Source organism: Nycticebus coucang, chromosome 20 (genome assembly GCF_027406575.1).
Source record: "Nycticebus coucang isolate mNycCou1 chromosome 20, mNycCou1.pri, whole genome shotgun sequence".
Lineage (NCBI taxonomy): Eukaryota > Metazoa > Chordata > Mammalia > Primates > Lorisidae > Nycticebus > Nycticebus coucang.
The window spans coordinates 68,774,682-68,788,932 of record NC_069799.1 but is presented as its reverse complement, the minus strand read 5'-3'; the positions used below and the strand labels follow the sequence as shown (position 1 = coordinate 68,788,932).

Genomic DNA, 14,251 nt, shown 5'->3' with positions numbered 1-14,251 from the left:
TAGAAAAAAAAAATCCAGGTTAAATGAGGAACTCTTAGGTCCAAGAGATGAAGTGAAGGTGAATAGAACACAAGGAAATGAAAACTGAAACTTGTCCAATGACCCCCTCATCCTGAAACTAAAAAAATCATATAAAAATGTTACAGAACACCAATATAGTTCTGTACTTCAGTGCCAATTTCTGGTTTTGCTGTATTCTGCCAATCTTAAGCCAATGAAGCCACTGTGCACAACTGTCCCATGCACCTTGGGGTTCTGGATCCCTAGTCCCCATGCTGAGCATGTGAGGGCACAGGGCCTGGCCGAGAACCACTGAGGCCAGTGGACAACTGTGGCGATAAAGACAAAACATCAAATCAAAGTCCCAGATGGGTTTGCTTTCAGCCACACTTCTGATGACAGCCGGAACACCACATTTCTGATGATAGCTGGCACACTGCATAGCTGAGCCCAGCAACTCCTTCCCCACTTGCTCGTTCCTGACCATCCCCACCCTATTCCCTGTCTGGGTTCCTAATGACCCTGCAAAGGATAGCAGAGCTTCTACCTGTTTTAGGCTTTCCTTCCTCCAAGTCACTCTCTTACATCCTGTAAAACTTGTCTTCCCCAAGTCACTCCGTCCATCATCAACAGGGATAATGTTCAAACCTTCGTGATCTGAGACTGTCCACCCTGACCTTGCTTCCTACATCCCTCTTGCTGCCCGAGCTGCCTCCTTGCAATCACAAGACCAACGTTCCATCTCTGAACTTCTCCTGACACTGTGCACCCCACCTCTGATGTGTCTGTCGGGACACTCAGCTCTCATGCCCTCACGCCGCCTTCCTTGCCCGTGGCCTCTCATCTCTGTATCCACGTAAGAGGAGCTCAAAGCAGTAGTAAGAGGCACATGGTTTGGGGAAAGATTTAATAAGCTTAATAAAAAACAAAAAGTGAAAAACTCTGTATTCTATATGGAACAAACCCACAGAACAGCTTTACCTGCTTCGCTGCTTTCAGGCTGGGGCTCGTGCTCTGTGGGACCTGGAGCCGAGGTGCCGGCGTCTGTGTGGTCCAAGCCCTGCGCATCTGGCAGTGCCGTGTTCTCACAGCGCTGGTCGCCATCACAACTAGCATCCAACCCTAAAATTAGGAATTTCACCCAAAAGGCAGGGTTAGAAGAAGTTTCCCTTAAAATAAACACTTGTAGTTACTTAACTTCTTTAAGTGGACTGTGAAAGACGTCCAGGCTCTCAGTGCTAGGCACCACCAAAACCATGGCACAAATGCAAAACAACTTCTCAAAACCAAACGGAAACCAGACTGGCACATCGCCTGGCCCTCAGACGGCCTGCTCACCCCTCTGGCTGCAGTCCTCCCACGCCGCGCTCACACCGTCCACTGCGCTACTTGCTTCCAAAGGCAACATATGAGTCCCCCATACTTTTGCGTTGGGGTTTAACTCCGAAACTTTAGTTGGTGGTACCTAGGAAAAAATATGACACATACATTTGTATCCAAACTTCAACAAAAAGAATTATTTATTAATGCAGAGTTAAGATACATGTAAGTTAAGAGAAATTAGGCTAAGAAGGCTGAGCCTATCTATTTTACACGCCTTTAGGATGAAATCAGGTAGGAAAGTAAAACAAAGACCTGATGCAGTCAAAACTCACGTAAGTAAAAAGTGCAGGAAGTGATGTTTCCCCTGAGAACAAAGGTCCTAATGGGTCCGTCAGGGCTGCTGTTAGGCCAGAGATAGCCAGAGCATCCCCGAGGGATAAGACAAGATGTCTCACTTTCACCAGCTGCAGAAGTAAGATGCTGAAATCCTGGAGCAGCTTTTGGAGATTTACAATTGAAACTGTATACACCTACAATGCATTCAAATGTGCAGATCTGTGAATCGTGTTCTCACATCCCAACTTCTAAAGAGCCTTATAAAATTCTCCACAGTCCCCCACCTTGTGGATCTGTCCCACACCTTGATTTTCCTGACATAAGCCTTTTTTCTGCTAATGAGCACTGGACGGCTCCTTAGGAAGTCACTCTAATTCCAGTTTTGTCACCACAATCTGCCAATGAACCTAGACAAATCATATGCCTTTCCATCATGGTGCAGGAAGTCACAGGTGCCTTAGGGAGAAGCTGTGAGGAGAACGTCCCCACTGTGCTCTGTGGGCAGACAGGGCCACTCCCATACCACAGATACAGGGAGGGTCTGGAAACACCATCATGACCCAGCAAAACAACAGGACACACACGATTTCAAAGCCAGAGCAGACCCATGTGGCTCTGGTGACAGGGCTGGCAGTAAACACACAAAACTACTTCTGAAACAGAGTGGCAGGCTGGTGGTGGCCAGAACCACAGTGTGCCCTCTGTTCCTGCCTGGGCAGCCCTTACTTCCTGCTCTTCTCATCACTGGGCAAGAAGCAAGCACGAGGGCGCACCCGAGTCTGCGTGTATTTCTAGGCACTGAAGTGCAGGCAAAGAACAGCGTTCCCTGAAGAACAGCATCCCACACCACCCACTCCCTGCCTCTCCTTACGCTCAGTCTGAGCCTTCAGAACAGGGCTCCCTGGAGAACAGTATCCTGTACCGCCCACTCCCAGTCTCTCCTAACACTCCGTCTGAGCCTCCATCTCCTTTCTGGCCTCTGCTCCTGCACAGAGTAGGTGTCCCTCGTCCCTCTTCTCTCATCTGCCCACCTACCCTCTGGATGCCCTGGAGGTCGCTGGCATCAGATATAGCATGGAGCACCCGGATACCGCCCTATGCTGGAGGCAGCCGGCTCTCATACATAGCATGGCCTGTTGGGAGTCCATGCCTTTCCAACCTGTCTTGTTTTGTTTTAAATCCATTCGCCTATTCTGTCTCCTACTCCGACATCTCCATAGATGACCCCACCTCCCTCCACCAGCACCAGATCAAGTTCTCCTTCTCCAGTCTCCTCCCCTATTCACAGACACCCCCGCCACTTACAGACATGCCACATGCTCCTCAGATCCCTAACTCCCACCAACAGTCACATCTTCTATTTTTAGCACCATCTCCAGTTGGCTGCCCTGCATCACCAAAACACATCTCATAGCTTATCGGTGCAGACCACACGCTCTCTCAGGAGTGATGCTGCCACACACAGCTCTTTGAGAGCTGGGGCTCCAATGGGCTCCGTGGCCAGAGCCCATCTGTGTGCCCTCCTTGGGCATGTGGCTCACCACTGTGCTGCTGACACCTCAAACCCAGGCCTCAGTAAGGGGTGCTGGACAAACCACATTGAATAAAGTGATGACACATACATTTATACTTCCCACTGTCTGACAACTTGTGCAAGATTATACGCCACAAATGAATGGGACTCTATCCTTAAGCAACTACCACCTCTTAAGTGGTAACTAAGTCCAAATCAAGTATTGGAAACTTGGCACCATTTAAGGCAATTAACCAGAATTCAATAAACATTCTCAGAGGAGAGGTGTGACAAGGAATGAGAGTGGAGCCTTTCAATGAGGATCTAGTAACCTGTGTGGACACATTCCACACTCACCTGGACCAAATCAGAGCAAGCCCAGGAGGCAGTTACAACAAATAAGAAAATCAAGGCAGAGACACATTAATTTGTTCACAAAAATGATGGTAATTAGAAAATTGTGTTCGGCAAAAAAACAATGCTCATCAAGAGTTCATTAACTTCTCAGAATGTGTATGAGAAAGAGTGTACATTAAACAAAGATCTATCTAAATCTACTACCATTTCTTTAAAATATTGCTCTTGCAATCACATGCAACCCAAAGATTACCAAGAGCTCTGGCTTCATCTGCGCGGCTCTGTGAGTCTTCCTTCTCCACTGATAATCCATTGCTAAGCAATGGTCACTGACACCAGAAGCACACTGATCTTAGCAGCCACCTTCTGAACCAAATACCCCAACTTCTGATGGTCCAAGACTCTTCTCTGCCTCCCACCACACTTAACACCGTGTTCCATTTAAAAAAGAAAACATACAAATTTGTAAATGAGTATATGTCATGGACATGACACAGAATGGTCCCTCCGGCAAGGTACTGAGCAGGAACTAGAGTGACTAACACCACAGGGAAGGGCAGGGAGATGGAGAATAGGGACAGGTGGGCAACGGGGAGAGACACTCCAAGCAGATAACTCAGAGCAGTTCATGCACTGCAGAGCCACACGGGGCCCCAACCCGGCCTCTGTGAGACAGAGTGACACCTGCTGCATGAGACTCAGTATTATAGAGAAGTCTGTCTCCAACAGCATGTTAAAAAGGTGCAGCTGTGAAAAGCAAGGCACGTCACTGAGTGTGGGGAGGCCTGCTCCCACGAGGCCTAGCGAGGGTGCCAGGACCAGCACTCAACACTGATTTCCAAGCAATGACAAAAGCAGCCAGTTGCTGCTCACACCCCTTATGTAAAACATGACACATGCATCATTTTAAAGACCTAATTTTATAGAGTTTTGCCCCCACAACTATTTAAGGAGCAAAACCCATGAATCTGAATGTCCTTCCAATAAAAGTCCCCACAAGAATATGGACAGGAAAGAGGGTGATTGGGGAGCTCCTCAGCTTAGGTTGGGCTGCTACTTGCTCCCTCTCAGTTACAGGTACTAACATCTGCACATACCTCTCTCCTTAGCAACACATTTTCTTGCCTGATTGCCCCCGAATCACCAATAACAAAGTGCTGGTTGAATGTCAGCCTGTGCTGCTCTCAGGCTGTCTTTCCATTCACATCTCTTTGATTATGTGTCTGTTTCAGGAGCAAACTGAGGTCCTGTTGCTAAAGAATGTCTCCGTTTATTACAGAATTTCTAAAAAGATGTCCAAACTAGCTGCCCACAGATCATCTGTGGGGATTCTTCCAGCCAGAGGAGCCGGACCCATCTTGGGATCTGGGACAGAGCATGATGGTGACTCCGACAAAGAAACAGAACCAAGAATTTACAGCCAGCTAAAAGCAGCATGTCCAACCTGCCTCAGACACACAAAAGTCCCAGAAAGCACAGTTTTTAAATGAACACACTCTGGTAGGTTCGTGACCTAGCTCACTATGGTCCCAGTGACCCAGCCTCTAGAAGCAGCGGTTCTCAGCCTGAGTCACGACCCACAGGAACTGTATTAAAGGGCCACAGCATTCGGAAGGTTGAGAACCACTGCTCTAGAGCCTGCTCAGGGCTGTCCGGCAGGCTGAGCTTCTGTGCTAACAAGACTTTGCACACAGACTTGGACCTACATACACCAGATAGGGATCAATTCGGAAACTACTGAATTGACACTATAGTACTTCACAGCCTCACATAAGCATTCAAACAACTGCACCTGTTTAGAATCATCTTCACTGATTTTAAGTCAAAAGCAATCAGAACGTAAAGACGAGCACTTGACAGCACAGTAGTAAACACTGATGAAACGTACTTACTGACTGTGCATCTCTACTCGGCCAAGCCCAGAGCACAGCAGCCTCTGACGCCACTGGCTGGTCTGGACTCCCTCCTGGGGAGAACACAGCAGCTCCCCAGTCTGGAGGCCCCCTGAGGGGAGGCTGCCCAGGCATCTGCATGCCCTCCAACACACCCTGCGTGGCTGCGTTTGTCCAGAGACAGCCCACCGGATATCCAGCATGACCATCTGCCAGTTGCTCAGAGAACATCTGATTTGCTAACGCTCCCGTTGGGTAATAAGAAAATTCATTCAAAAAATGGGAGAATTCTTCTGTGCAACTCGGCCAATTCACTTTTGAGGGACTTTCAGATATATTTAAGATACATTCTGTGAGTGAAAAGGCATGGTCACTACTTGGTACCACAATTTCTTTGCTGTCAACTGGGATAGTAGGAACTGCCTGGGGCACCTTGTAAACTGTGTGGCCATCCACGTGGGTGGGCTCAACCCTAGCCCAACAGGAACACCCAGCACATGTGTCCCATGACTCCACCGTTTCAAAGATCACCTTTGAGTTTCCCACAAAATCCACTTTGCCATTTAAAGTAGACTCTTTCACTGCAGACTTGGCGTTTCTTTCTTTGCAATGGCAGGCATGTTCCTCTGTCCCTAGACTCAGGGAGTCAATAAGGTCAGGGCTGATGTTGTCTTTGTCCAAACAAAGTCTCTCCTCTTTACATGTTAGCTGTGATTTACTCAACCCCAACACATCATTACCAAAGGCACTAGAAACTTCCTCGGCTGATTCAGAGCAAATCTGCTCCAGCTCTGGGCTCTCCCCACTGTGAAGAGAATTCTTCTCTACTTCTGACTCCAGTGGTACAACATCAAGATCTTTGTATTTGAGGACAATCACTCTGTGGGTTTCATGATTTTCTACTTGGTTGGTGCCAGCATCAGGATTTCCTGTCACATGGGAGGTGATGTAACTACGTGCATCCTCCTTGGGCGCTGCCCTACATCTCAGGAGGCTTGGCTCCCACTCAAAGGCTATCTCTGAGCCCACCATGACACTGCTGGAGTCGTCTCCACTCCTCCCTCGGTAACCAGCTCCCAGGGATTCCTTCCCAGCACCTGCTGACCTAGGAGGGTCACTTAGGTCTTGTGAGGCCCTGACTGAACTCTGCACCCACATTCCATCTGCCCCATTACTGGGGCCTGCTTCCCTCTCTCTCTCACCTGTATGGTTGAAAACGAATGCAGAGGACACACAGTTACTCAGAAGAGGTCTGGACACGTCCTGGGGCTCTCCATGTGTGGGTGTTCCTTGTGCCCTTCTGAGTCTGGGGCTGTCTGTCCTCTGGATACAACCCATAGGAGCTGAAGCACAGGTGCCAGCCTCATCTGCCCCATGGCCTGCACACAGCCCTGGCCGGCACCAGCATTTCAGCTCGCCAGCCCCCCTACCACGATCCTCGGCCTGCAGCAGGCCAGTCCTGTCCTCCTCGGGAGAAGGGAAGCTCTCTCCTTTACCTGCTAGCAGGGGAATCCTAACCTCCCAGCCACTGTCCCTTGCACATTGCCCTCTCTCCAGTGCTGGCCCCACAGGGCACTGAGGCCTGGGGTCCTCGAGTCTGCCCAGGGCTACATCTCTGAAGTCAGCACAAACTGAGACACTCTCAGTTCTGCAGCTCACAGAAGTGGTAAACCTTGTGGAACTTAAATTAATTCTATCTAGACCAACGGAAAGGGTGCAATCTGCTCTGCTAACGTCCAAATGGAAACAATCACTGTCTCGTGGGTTCCCAGAGTTATTTTCTTCTTCCTTCCTAGAAGGCAAATACTGGTTGACTCTGACCATCACAGCTTCAGGCCTGCTACTCCCTTCAACACACGGAGTGGCACTGAGCAGGTAAGTGGGAGACTCGTGCATCTGACCTGCTCCTGAACCTCGGCGCACTCTCTCTCTGGGGATGGCACATGTGTGTGTTAGTGACTCGCTGGATATGCTGCTGCTTAACTCAGGGCCTGGGCCCATGACATTAGGTGACATGCTGCTTTCTGTGTGAGCTTTAGGGAACTCAGCACAAGCTTCTGTCCTCGCAGCCTCTGCTGGCCTGTGACCACTGTTGGCTTCACAAGGTGTATCGCTATCTGTCAGAAGCTCAGAACCAGGCCCAGTTTTCCCACTGGACTCTTCCTTCCTGTCATCTGGACCCCGCCTGTCCTGGGGTGAGGTCTCTGCCTGCTGTGGTTCTGACTCTCCTGCCCCCAGAACAGGATGTGGGACTGAACACTGCTTCTCACGATCCAACGGCCAGTCCTCTTCCTGAGTCTCTGGGGAATGAACAGCTGAGCAGCATTTGCCCCCAGCAGCTGCCCAGTCCACGGGCGTGCCCCACTGCCCACACAGGGCCAGGCTGTCAGGACACATAACACAAATGCTGCGCGACTCATGCTCTCCTGAATTCTCATGCTGTTGGTCATCAGCACAACCAAGGTTTTCATCATCTTTCTTCTCCCTGTCAGAGATATCTGAAGAGTTATTATTACTGACTTGAACATTTTCCACTCTTTCTTTCTCTACTAAAGAGGCTTTACAAGTGTTTGGGTAACTATACAGATAGCCACTCAAAAATGTTTCTTCCTGAAGGCCCCAGTCAGAACACAAAGGCACACAAACAGGAGGCCCGTCGTCCACAGGACAGACTTGTGGACGGCCATTCCCCACACACGGTGGGTCACAGACACACTCAGAGTCCTGTTCAGTGGCAGCACTTGAATTTTTGTCATGCTTATCCCAGTGTCCACACTCAGGGGAGTGGGAGCCCCCAGCAGCTGTCCTCACAATGCCATAAAGCTCCTCATCCCCAAGAGGACCAAACAAAGAAGATAAGGTTTTACTTATCTTGCTGTTGGGCTCCTTCTCCTCCACGGTGTTTTGTAACAGGGCAGTTTTTTCATCGTCATTGTCACTACTTAACTCGCTGCTGAAACAACAGCCCATATTTGAAAGTTCAAAAACTCATGTGACACTGTTGTTTTCTAGACCTCCACAAACTCACTTCACACTAACTTGCTATGCTCTCCGAAGAGAAGCTGACACCCGGGTCCCAAAAATAACCCGTGCATGACAGTCACATGTCCCTGCCACTCAAACCAACACCCTGATGATGACAGAGCCCAGCCGGTAGCACCAGGGTCCTAACGCTGAGGTCCACGGTGAGCCCCAGGATTCAGGGCGGCAACAGAACGCTGCAGGTTATTTCTTCTCGTTCTTATAAACTCAGCAAAAAATTACAAAAACTGTCATCTCAACCAGAAGGAGGACTTCAGGCTTCTGGTTCCCCACGGTGTTTCAGTACTTTCAAAATCACATTCCATGGGATGGAGATGACCAAAGAAGGCAGAATGTAAATCCCTCAGAAGGGAACCAATAATTGCCAGAAACTTGTTCCTTAAAACTTACAGTTGTATCTAATTTTCTAGCTATTTAATAAGTGATATCCATGCATATTAAGGAACTATCAGCACAAAGGCAGAATGGTGTCGGAGACGTGTACTAAGGTATTTACGACACAATGGCGCACTGCCCAGGACTGCCTCTGCAACACTCCAGAAAACATACGTACAAAAATTTTAGACAACTGTGTACACAGAGGGCAGAGAAGATAAAACAGCAGCAGAGCAGAGGAGAGCAGATAACTGTTGGAGTCCATGACAGTGCTGAGGGTGCATTTTATCATTCTCTCCACTTTCACAGATGTCTGAAAATTCTAATTAAGAAAAGGTAAAGATTAAGAGAAAAAAAGAAAATAAATCTACATCTTCTAGTATCAAAACCATGAAGTGTCTTGAAAGCGCCTGTGACAGGAGTGCACAGGGCGTCTGTGCAGTGAGACGCCACCTGCACCAGGTGCCTGTGACTCCTGCATCATAAAGGGGCCTGCCTCACACTGACATCTGTGAAGGGTTATTCTTGGTATAAGCAATTCATTTTCTTATTATGGTTATACCATGCTATTTAAAAAAAAACAAAATAGGGCGGCGCCTGTGGCTCAAGGGGTAGGGCGCCGGTCCCATATGCTGGAGGTGGCGGGTTCAAACCCAGCCCCGGCCAAAAACCAAAAAAAAAAAACAAAAAACAAAATAAAGCTAGGCATGGTGGCTCATGCCTACTACCCTGGTTCTTGAAGAAGCTGAGCAGGATCTCGTAACCCCCAAGCTAGTGGCTGCAGTGGTCTGTGATGATTCTACTGCACTAAAGCTGGGGGCCAGAGCGAGACCCTGTCTCTGACAAGAACAAAAAATATCAGTCCTGTTAACGCCTCTGCATCTACAAGTTACAGATGGTGTCCAATTAGCATATTATTTTTAGAAAATACATTTTATGATGAAAAGTTTAGGAAGTTTATTAATTAAAGATAAAAGAAACACTTCTGACTCTCCTTAAACTCAGCAATGAAGGGGACAGCAGTAAGCACCTGACAGGGCTCCATGTGCACAACATGCTCACCACATGAATCAGCCACTCACTGTGTGGGCCCATCTGACAGGAGAGCAGGGGTGCCAAGAGCTTCAGTGCAAGCTCCAGGCAACAACACAGCCTGGCTGAGTAGGGCCGCCACGTACACTGCTCTGTGTCACAGAAAAGACAAGCACCACACGGGGACACGCTCCACTCAGGACACTCATGCAGACCACCACACCCACTGCACAGACAAGTGGAGCGGAAGGACAAGTGGACGAGACCGCCTGCCTGGGCTGGGGCTTAGCGCTACTTTCTCCACACATGGGACTCTGGGCAGATTATCTCAGTGCCCTTTCTCTCAGATGTCTCATCTGTAAAATGGAGCTAACCCTGATGCCTATTGCAAACAGCTTAAGTGCTCGGGACAGAGCCCCAACATCGCCCACCACCCTCGCAGCCTGGAGACCTCCTTGGCTCCTCTACTCCTCTGCTACCATCCTCCCCACCTCTACTTCATCTACGCACCCAGCCAGCACCCAGCAGAACCCCTGAGTCTGAGGACACATAAGGAGCACAGTTACTTTCCACCGCTCTGGGTGCTGGCAAGGAGAGGTCGAGGGGCCTGCACCAGGGCAGGGCCTTTGTGCCACATCACCCCAAGGTGGGAAGAAGAGGCAAGACAGTACCGTGCAACCAGCCGTGGCCAAACTCTTGTGTAACTAACCTTCTCTGGAGGTAGCAGCATGAATGCACTCAGGAGGGCTCTGCCCTAACAACTAATCATGTTGTCCCTATCCCCTAATACTGTGGCCAAGGTTCAATTGCTGATTCTGTCATTTTTTTTTTTTTTTTTTTCAGTTTTTGGCCGGGGCTGGGTTTGAACCCACCACCTCCAGCATATGGGGCCAGCGCCCTACTCCTTTGAGCCACAGGCGCAGCCCCCTGATTCTGTCATTTTTTAATTCAGCTACTTTGGGACAACTATGTAAGCATCTTGGTTTCCTCATCTGTAAAATGAGGGTAACAGTACCTGGGGGTATCACAGGTGTAGGCTAAAAGGAATTTAGAAGTTAACATACGTGGGCGGTGCCTGTGGCTCAGTGATTAGGGTGCCAGCCCCATATACCGAGGGTGGCAGGTTGGAACCTGGCCCCGGCCAAACTGCAACAACAACAACAACAAAAATAGCCAGGTGTTATGGCAGATGCCTATAATCCCAGATACTTGGGAGGCTGAGGCAAGAAAATCACCTAAGCCCAAGAACTGGAGGTTGCTGTGAGCTGAGGCCACGGCACTCTACCGAGGGCGACGAAATAAGACAGTCTCTCTCACAAAATGAGACTAGAAAAAGAAGGTAACATAAGTAAAGAGTCAAAACAGAGCACAGAAGTTCTACAAAGTCTGCTGCAGCCCCTGCTATATAGCTGCCACCATGGGTAACGTGCTCTTTCACTCAGGAGACTCACTCAGCAGCAGTCGTTCCTAGGTAGACCCCCCAAACATACCAATGAACAAATGTTGCTGTGTTCCAGTTCGGGGAGACAGACACCGAACACAGCAAACACTCACCGAGGTTATAAGGTGCAGCCTGCTGAGGGAGAGAAGCCTGGGGCAGGAAGGATAGTGATGTGGACGGAGGCACTGAGCTCCACCGTGGACCAAGTGGCAGAGGTATAAAACAGAGCCTCAGGGATTCTTGGGAGAGGGACACACCAGGACCAAATGAGACACAAAGCCCTGAAGGGGGTGTTCCTGGGACGGGCAAGGAGCCCACTGGGGCTAGAGCAGGTGCCAGATTAGGGGGCCTGGACCTGCCAGGACCCAATGTGACCTTCTTGAAGGGAACTTCTAGCCACTATTAGGAAGGAGGGGTGGGTCAGGGCATCAGTGAGAAGGTGCCAGTGGAGACCCAGGCAACAGGCACTGGCTTCATGGCATGAGAAGTCCACAAAAGGGGATTAGACAGTATGAGCGCCTAGGGACCACTCTGAGCCCTGCCTCTAATGAGTCTCTCTCAGGTCTCATCTGCAAAGGTTTCCTGATCCAAGTCACACATTCCTGGGTGGATCTGTGGCTCAAAGGAGTAGGGCGCCAGCCCTATATGCCAGAGGTGGCGGGTTCAAACCCAGCCCTGGCCAAAAAAAAAAAAAAAACACTGCAAAGTCACACATTCATCATATGTTCACAATTTCTACAATCACAGTGTCTTCAAATTGGTACCAGAACCCAGAGGGCTCATGGTAACCTTCTGTGTCAGGATCTAGGTGTAGGGTTCCCTGCTTGTGCTTATTTTGCAAAAATTAACTCAGCTGTAGGCTGTGATCTGTGCATGCATCTACAGGCATGTCCCTCAACAGTACTACGAAGGGGACCAGCTGTGGGGCAGGGGCCTGCCACGCCAGTCACATAATCCTACTTGGTTTGAGGGATGTCTCCCTGTGACTGTCATGACTCCTGTGTCACACAATTCAGAACAACTCACAACAAGCTTCTATGAACAAGGGAAGGTTTGGCAACATTTGTAACTCATTTGTACAACGATGAAACTAAGAACAGCAAACTCAACAGGAAATGAAGATGCAATCTTTTAATCTTAAATATGCCTTGGAACTAAAAAATCAGACATGTTATGAAAAGTGTCCCTTTTGCCAATGGCCAAAAGTGACAAAGATACGTCTTTAAACTGTACTGTACAATGATTTTGAAGTATTTCTTCTTTTTCTATTGTCCATAAGATTTGGCATGATCTGTTTTTCTAATTATCTTTTACTTTTATTTATAAATATCGGTTGTCTATTTTTTGAGACTTAAAAAAAAATAAGAACTGATGACTCTATACTGAATCTCAGAGCCAAAGCATTCTAGAAGTAATACAGACTCTTATTTGACAACGTGAATGTTACTTTCTTTGCATCATTATTATCATTATTACAATTATTGCTTAATATTTCGATGTAGCAATTATCTGAAAAAAAGAAAAAATCCCCCATAGCAGAAAAAATATATATTCCAGCATATGTCAGGATTGATACAGGTTCACCTTAAACCCTGGCATATTCTCAGGGGACAAAGTGGGCCTGGAAGGTGTGTAGACAGACCTGGACTAGAATCCTAGCACTACCACCAGCAAGATGTGCAAACCCAGACAGGTCTTTCCACTGGGACCCAGTCTCTGCATCTATAATTGGGCCAATGTACCTTCCCTCTCAGGACTCTGGATGATTAACGTTCATTACATGAACAAAACCAAGGCTGGCACATGTAGGCATTCAATAAACAAGAGCTTGAATTACACCTGAGGTGCATTTTACAAGGGTACATGTGAAACTTAGTAAATGTAGAATATAATTGTCTTAACACAATAACTAAGAACATGCCAGGAAGGCTATGTTAACTAGTGTGATGAAAATGTGTCAAACTGTTTATAAAACCAACGTATGGTACCCCATGATTGCATTAATGTATACAGCTATGAATTAATATTAATATAAAAAAAAAAGAGATTGAGAAATTTTCCACATCCAGGATTGTGTAACTACTAAGTGATGAATGGGAGAGATGATGAGATTTGAAGTGTGTTATGAATTATTGAAAAAACAGGAGTCGGGGGCGGCGCCTGTGGCTCAGTCGGTAAGGTGCCGGCCCCATATACCGAGGGTGGCGGGTTCAAACCCGGCCCTGGCCAAACTGCAAAAAAACCAAAAAAAATAGCTGGGCGTTGTGGCAGGCGCCTGTAGTCCCAGCTACTCGGGGAGCTGAGGCAAGAGAATAGCTTAAGCCCATGAGTTGGAGGTTGCTGTGAGCTGTGTGAGGCCACGGCACTCTACCGAGGGCCATAAAGTGAGACTCTGTCTCTACAAAAAAAAAAAAAAAACAGGAGTCAATTGTACCTTTAGTAGTTTCACTACATATATCTTTATTGTATTTCAATACTTGAAAAAATTAGTGAGTCACTGACATTAAAATTTTATATTCTCAGGTTAAAAAAAAAGAATTGTACTGTGACAGATGGTCATCCAAATGGACAATTTCCTACATTTGAAATGAATCAACGAACATCTTCCCAGAGGAGGAAGAGACATCACCAGCCTCTAAGACAGTTGTCAGAAGGGAGCAGAGAACCAGTCAAGGGTAAAGAGAAAAGTACTGGCTTGTCCTCTAACTGAATCACTCTGAGGTGAAGGCAGTATCACACTTTCTGACACACAAACACACATACTTCCCAGATAAAAAAGAAAATGGACCAACACCTGAAGTAAAGTTCTTAGGTCTTTTCTCACAACAGATTGAGAAGGTGGCACAGCCTACAAGAAGGTTCAGCCTACAAAACAGAGAGTGAGCCAGAGCAGGTAGGTGCTAGTATTTTGTTAGAAATTCATGCTTTCTGATCTAGCCT

General features: G+C 47.9%; 1 protein-coding gene across 3 annotated transcripts in view; it reads right to left on the bottom strand.

The window, feature by feature from the left end:
- LARP4B (La ribonucleoprotein 4B) overlaps window positions 1-14,251 on the bottom strand; it is a 91,949-nt gene that overhangs the window by 45,039 nt on the left and 32,659 nt on the right. For 2 of the 3 annotated variants that reach the window (XM_053573045.1, XM_053573046.1), the window contains exons 4-5: window positions 1,339-1,465; window positions 982-1,122 (exon numbers count right to left, since the gene is read on the bottom strand). In XM_053573045.1, the coding sequence (XP_053429020.1) occupies window positions 982-1,122; window positions 1,339-1,465 (268 nt within the window). Of the gene's footprint in view, window positions 1-981; window positions 1,123-1,338; window positions 1,466-5,952; window positions 8,458-14,251 lie in introns of those variants that run through there. The other variant, XM_053573044.1, reaches the window with a different exon arrangement.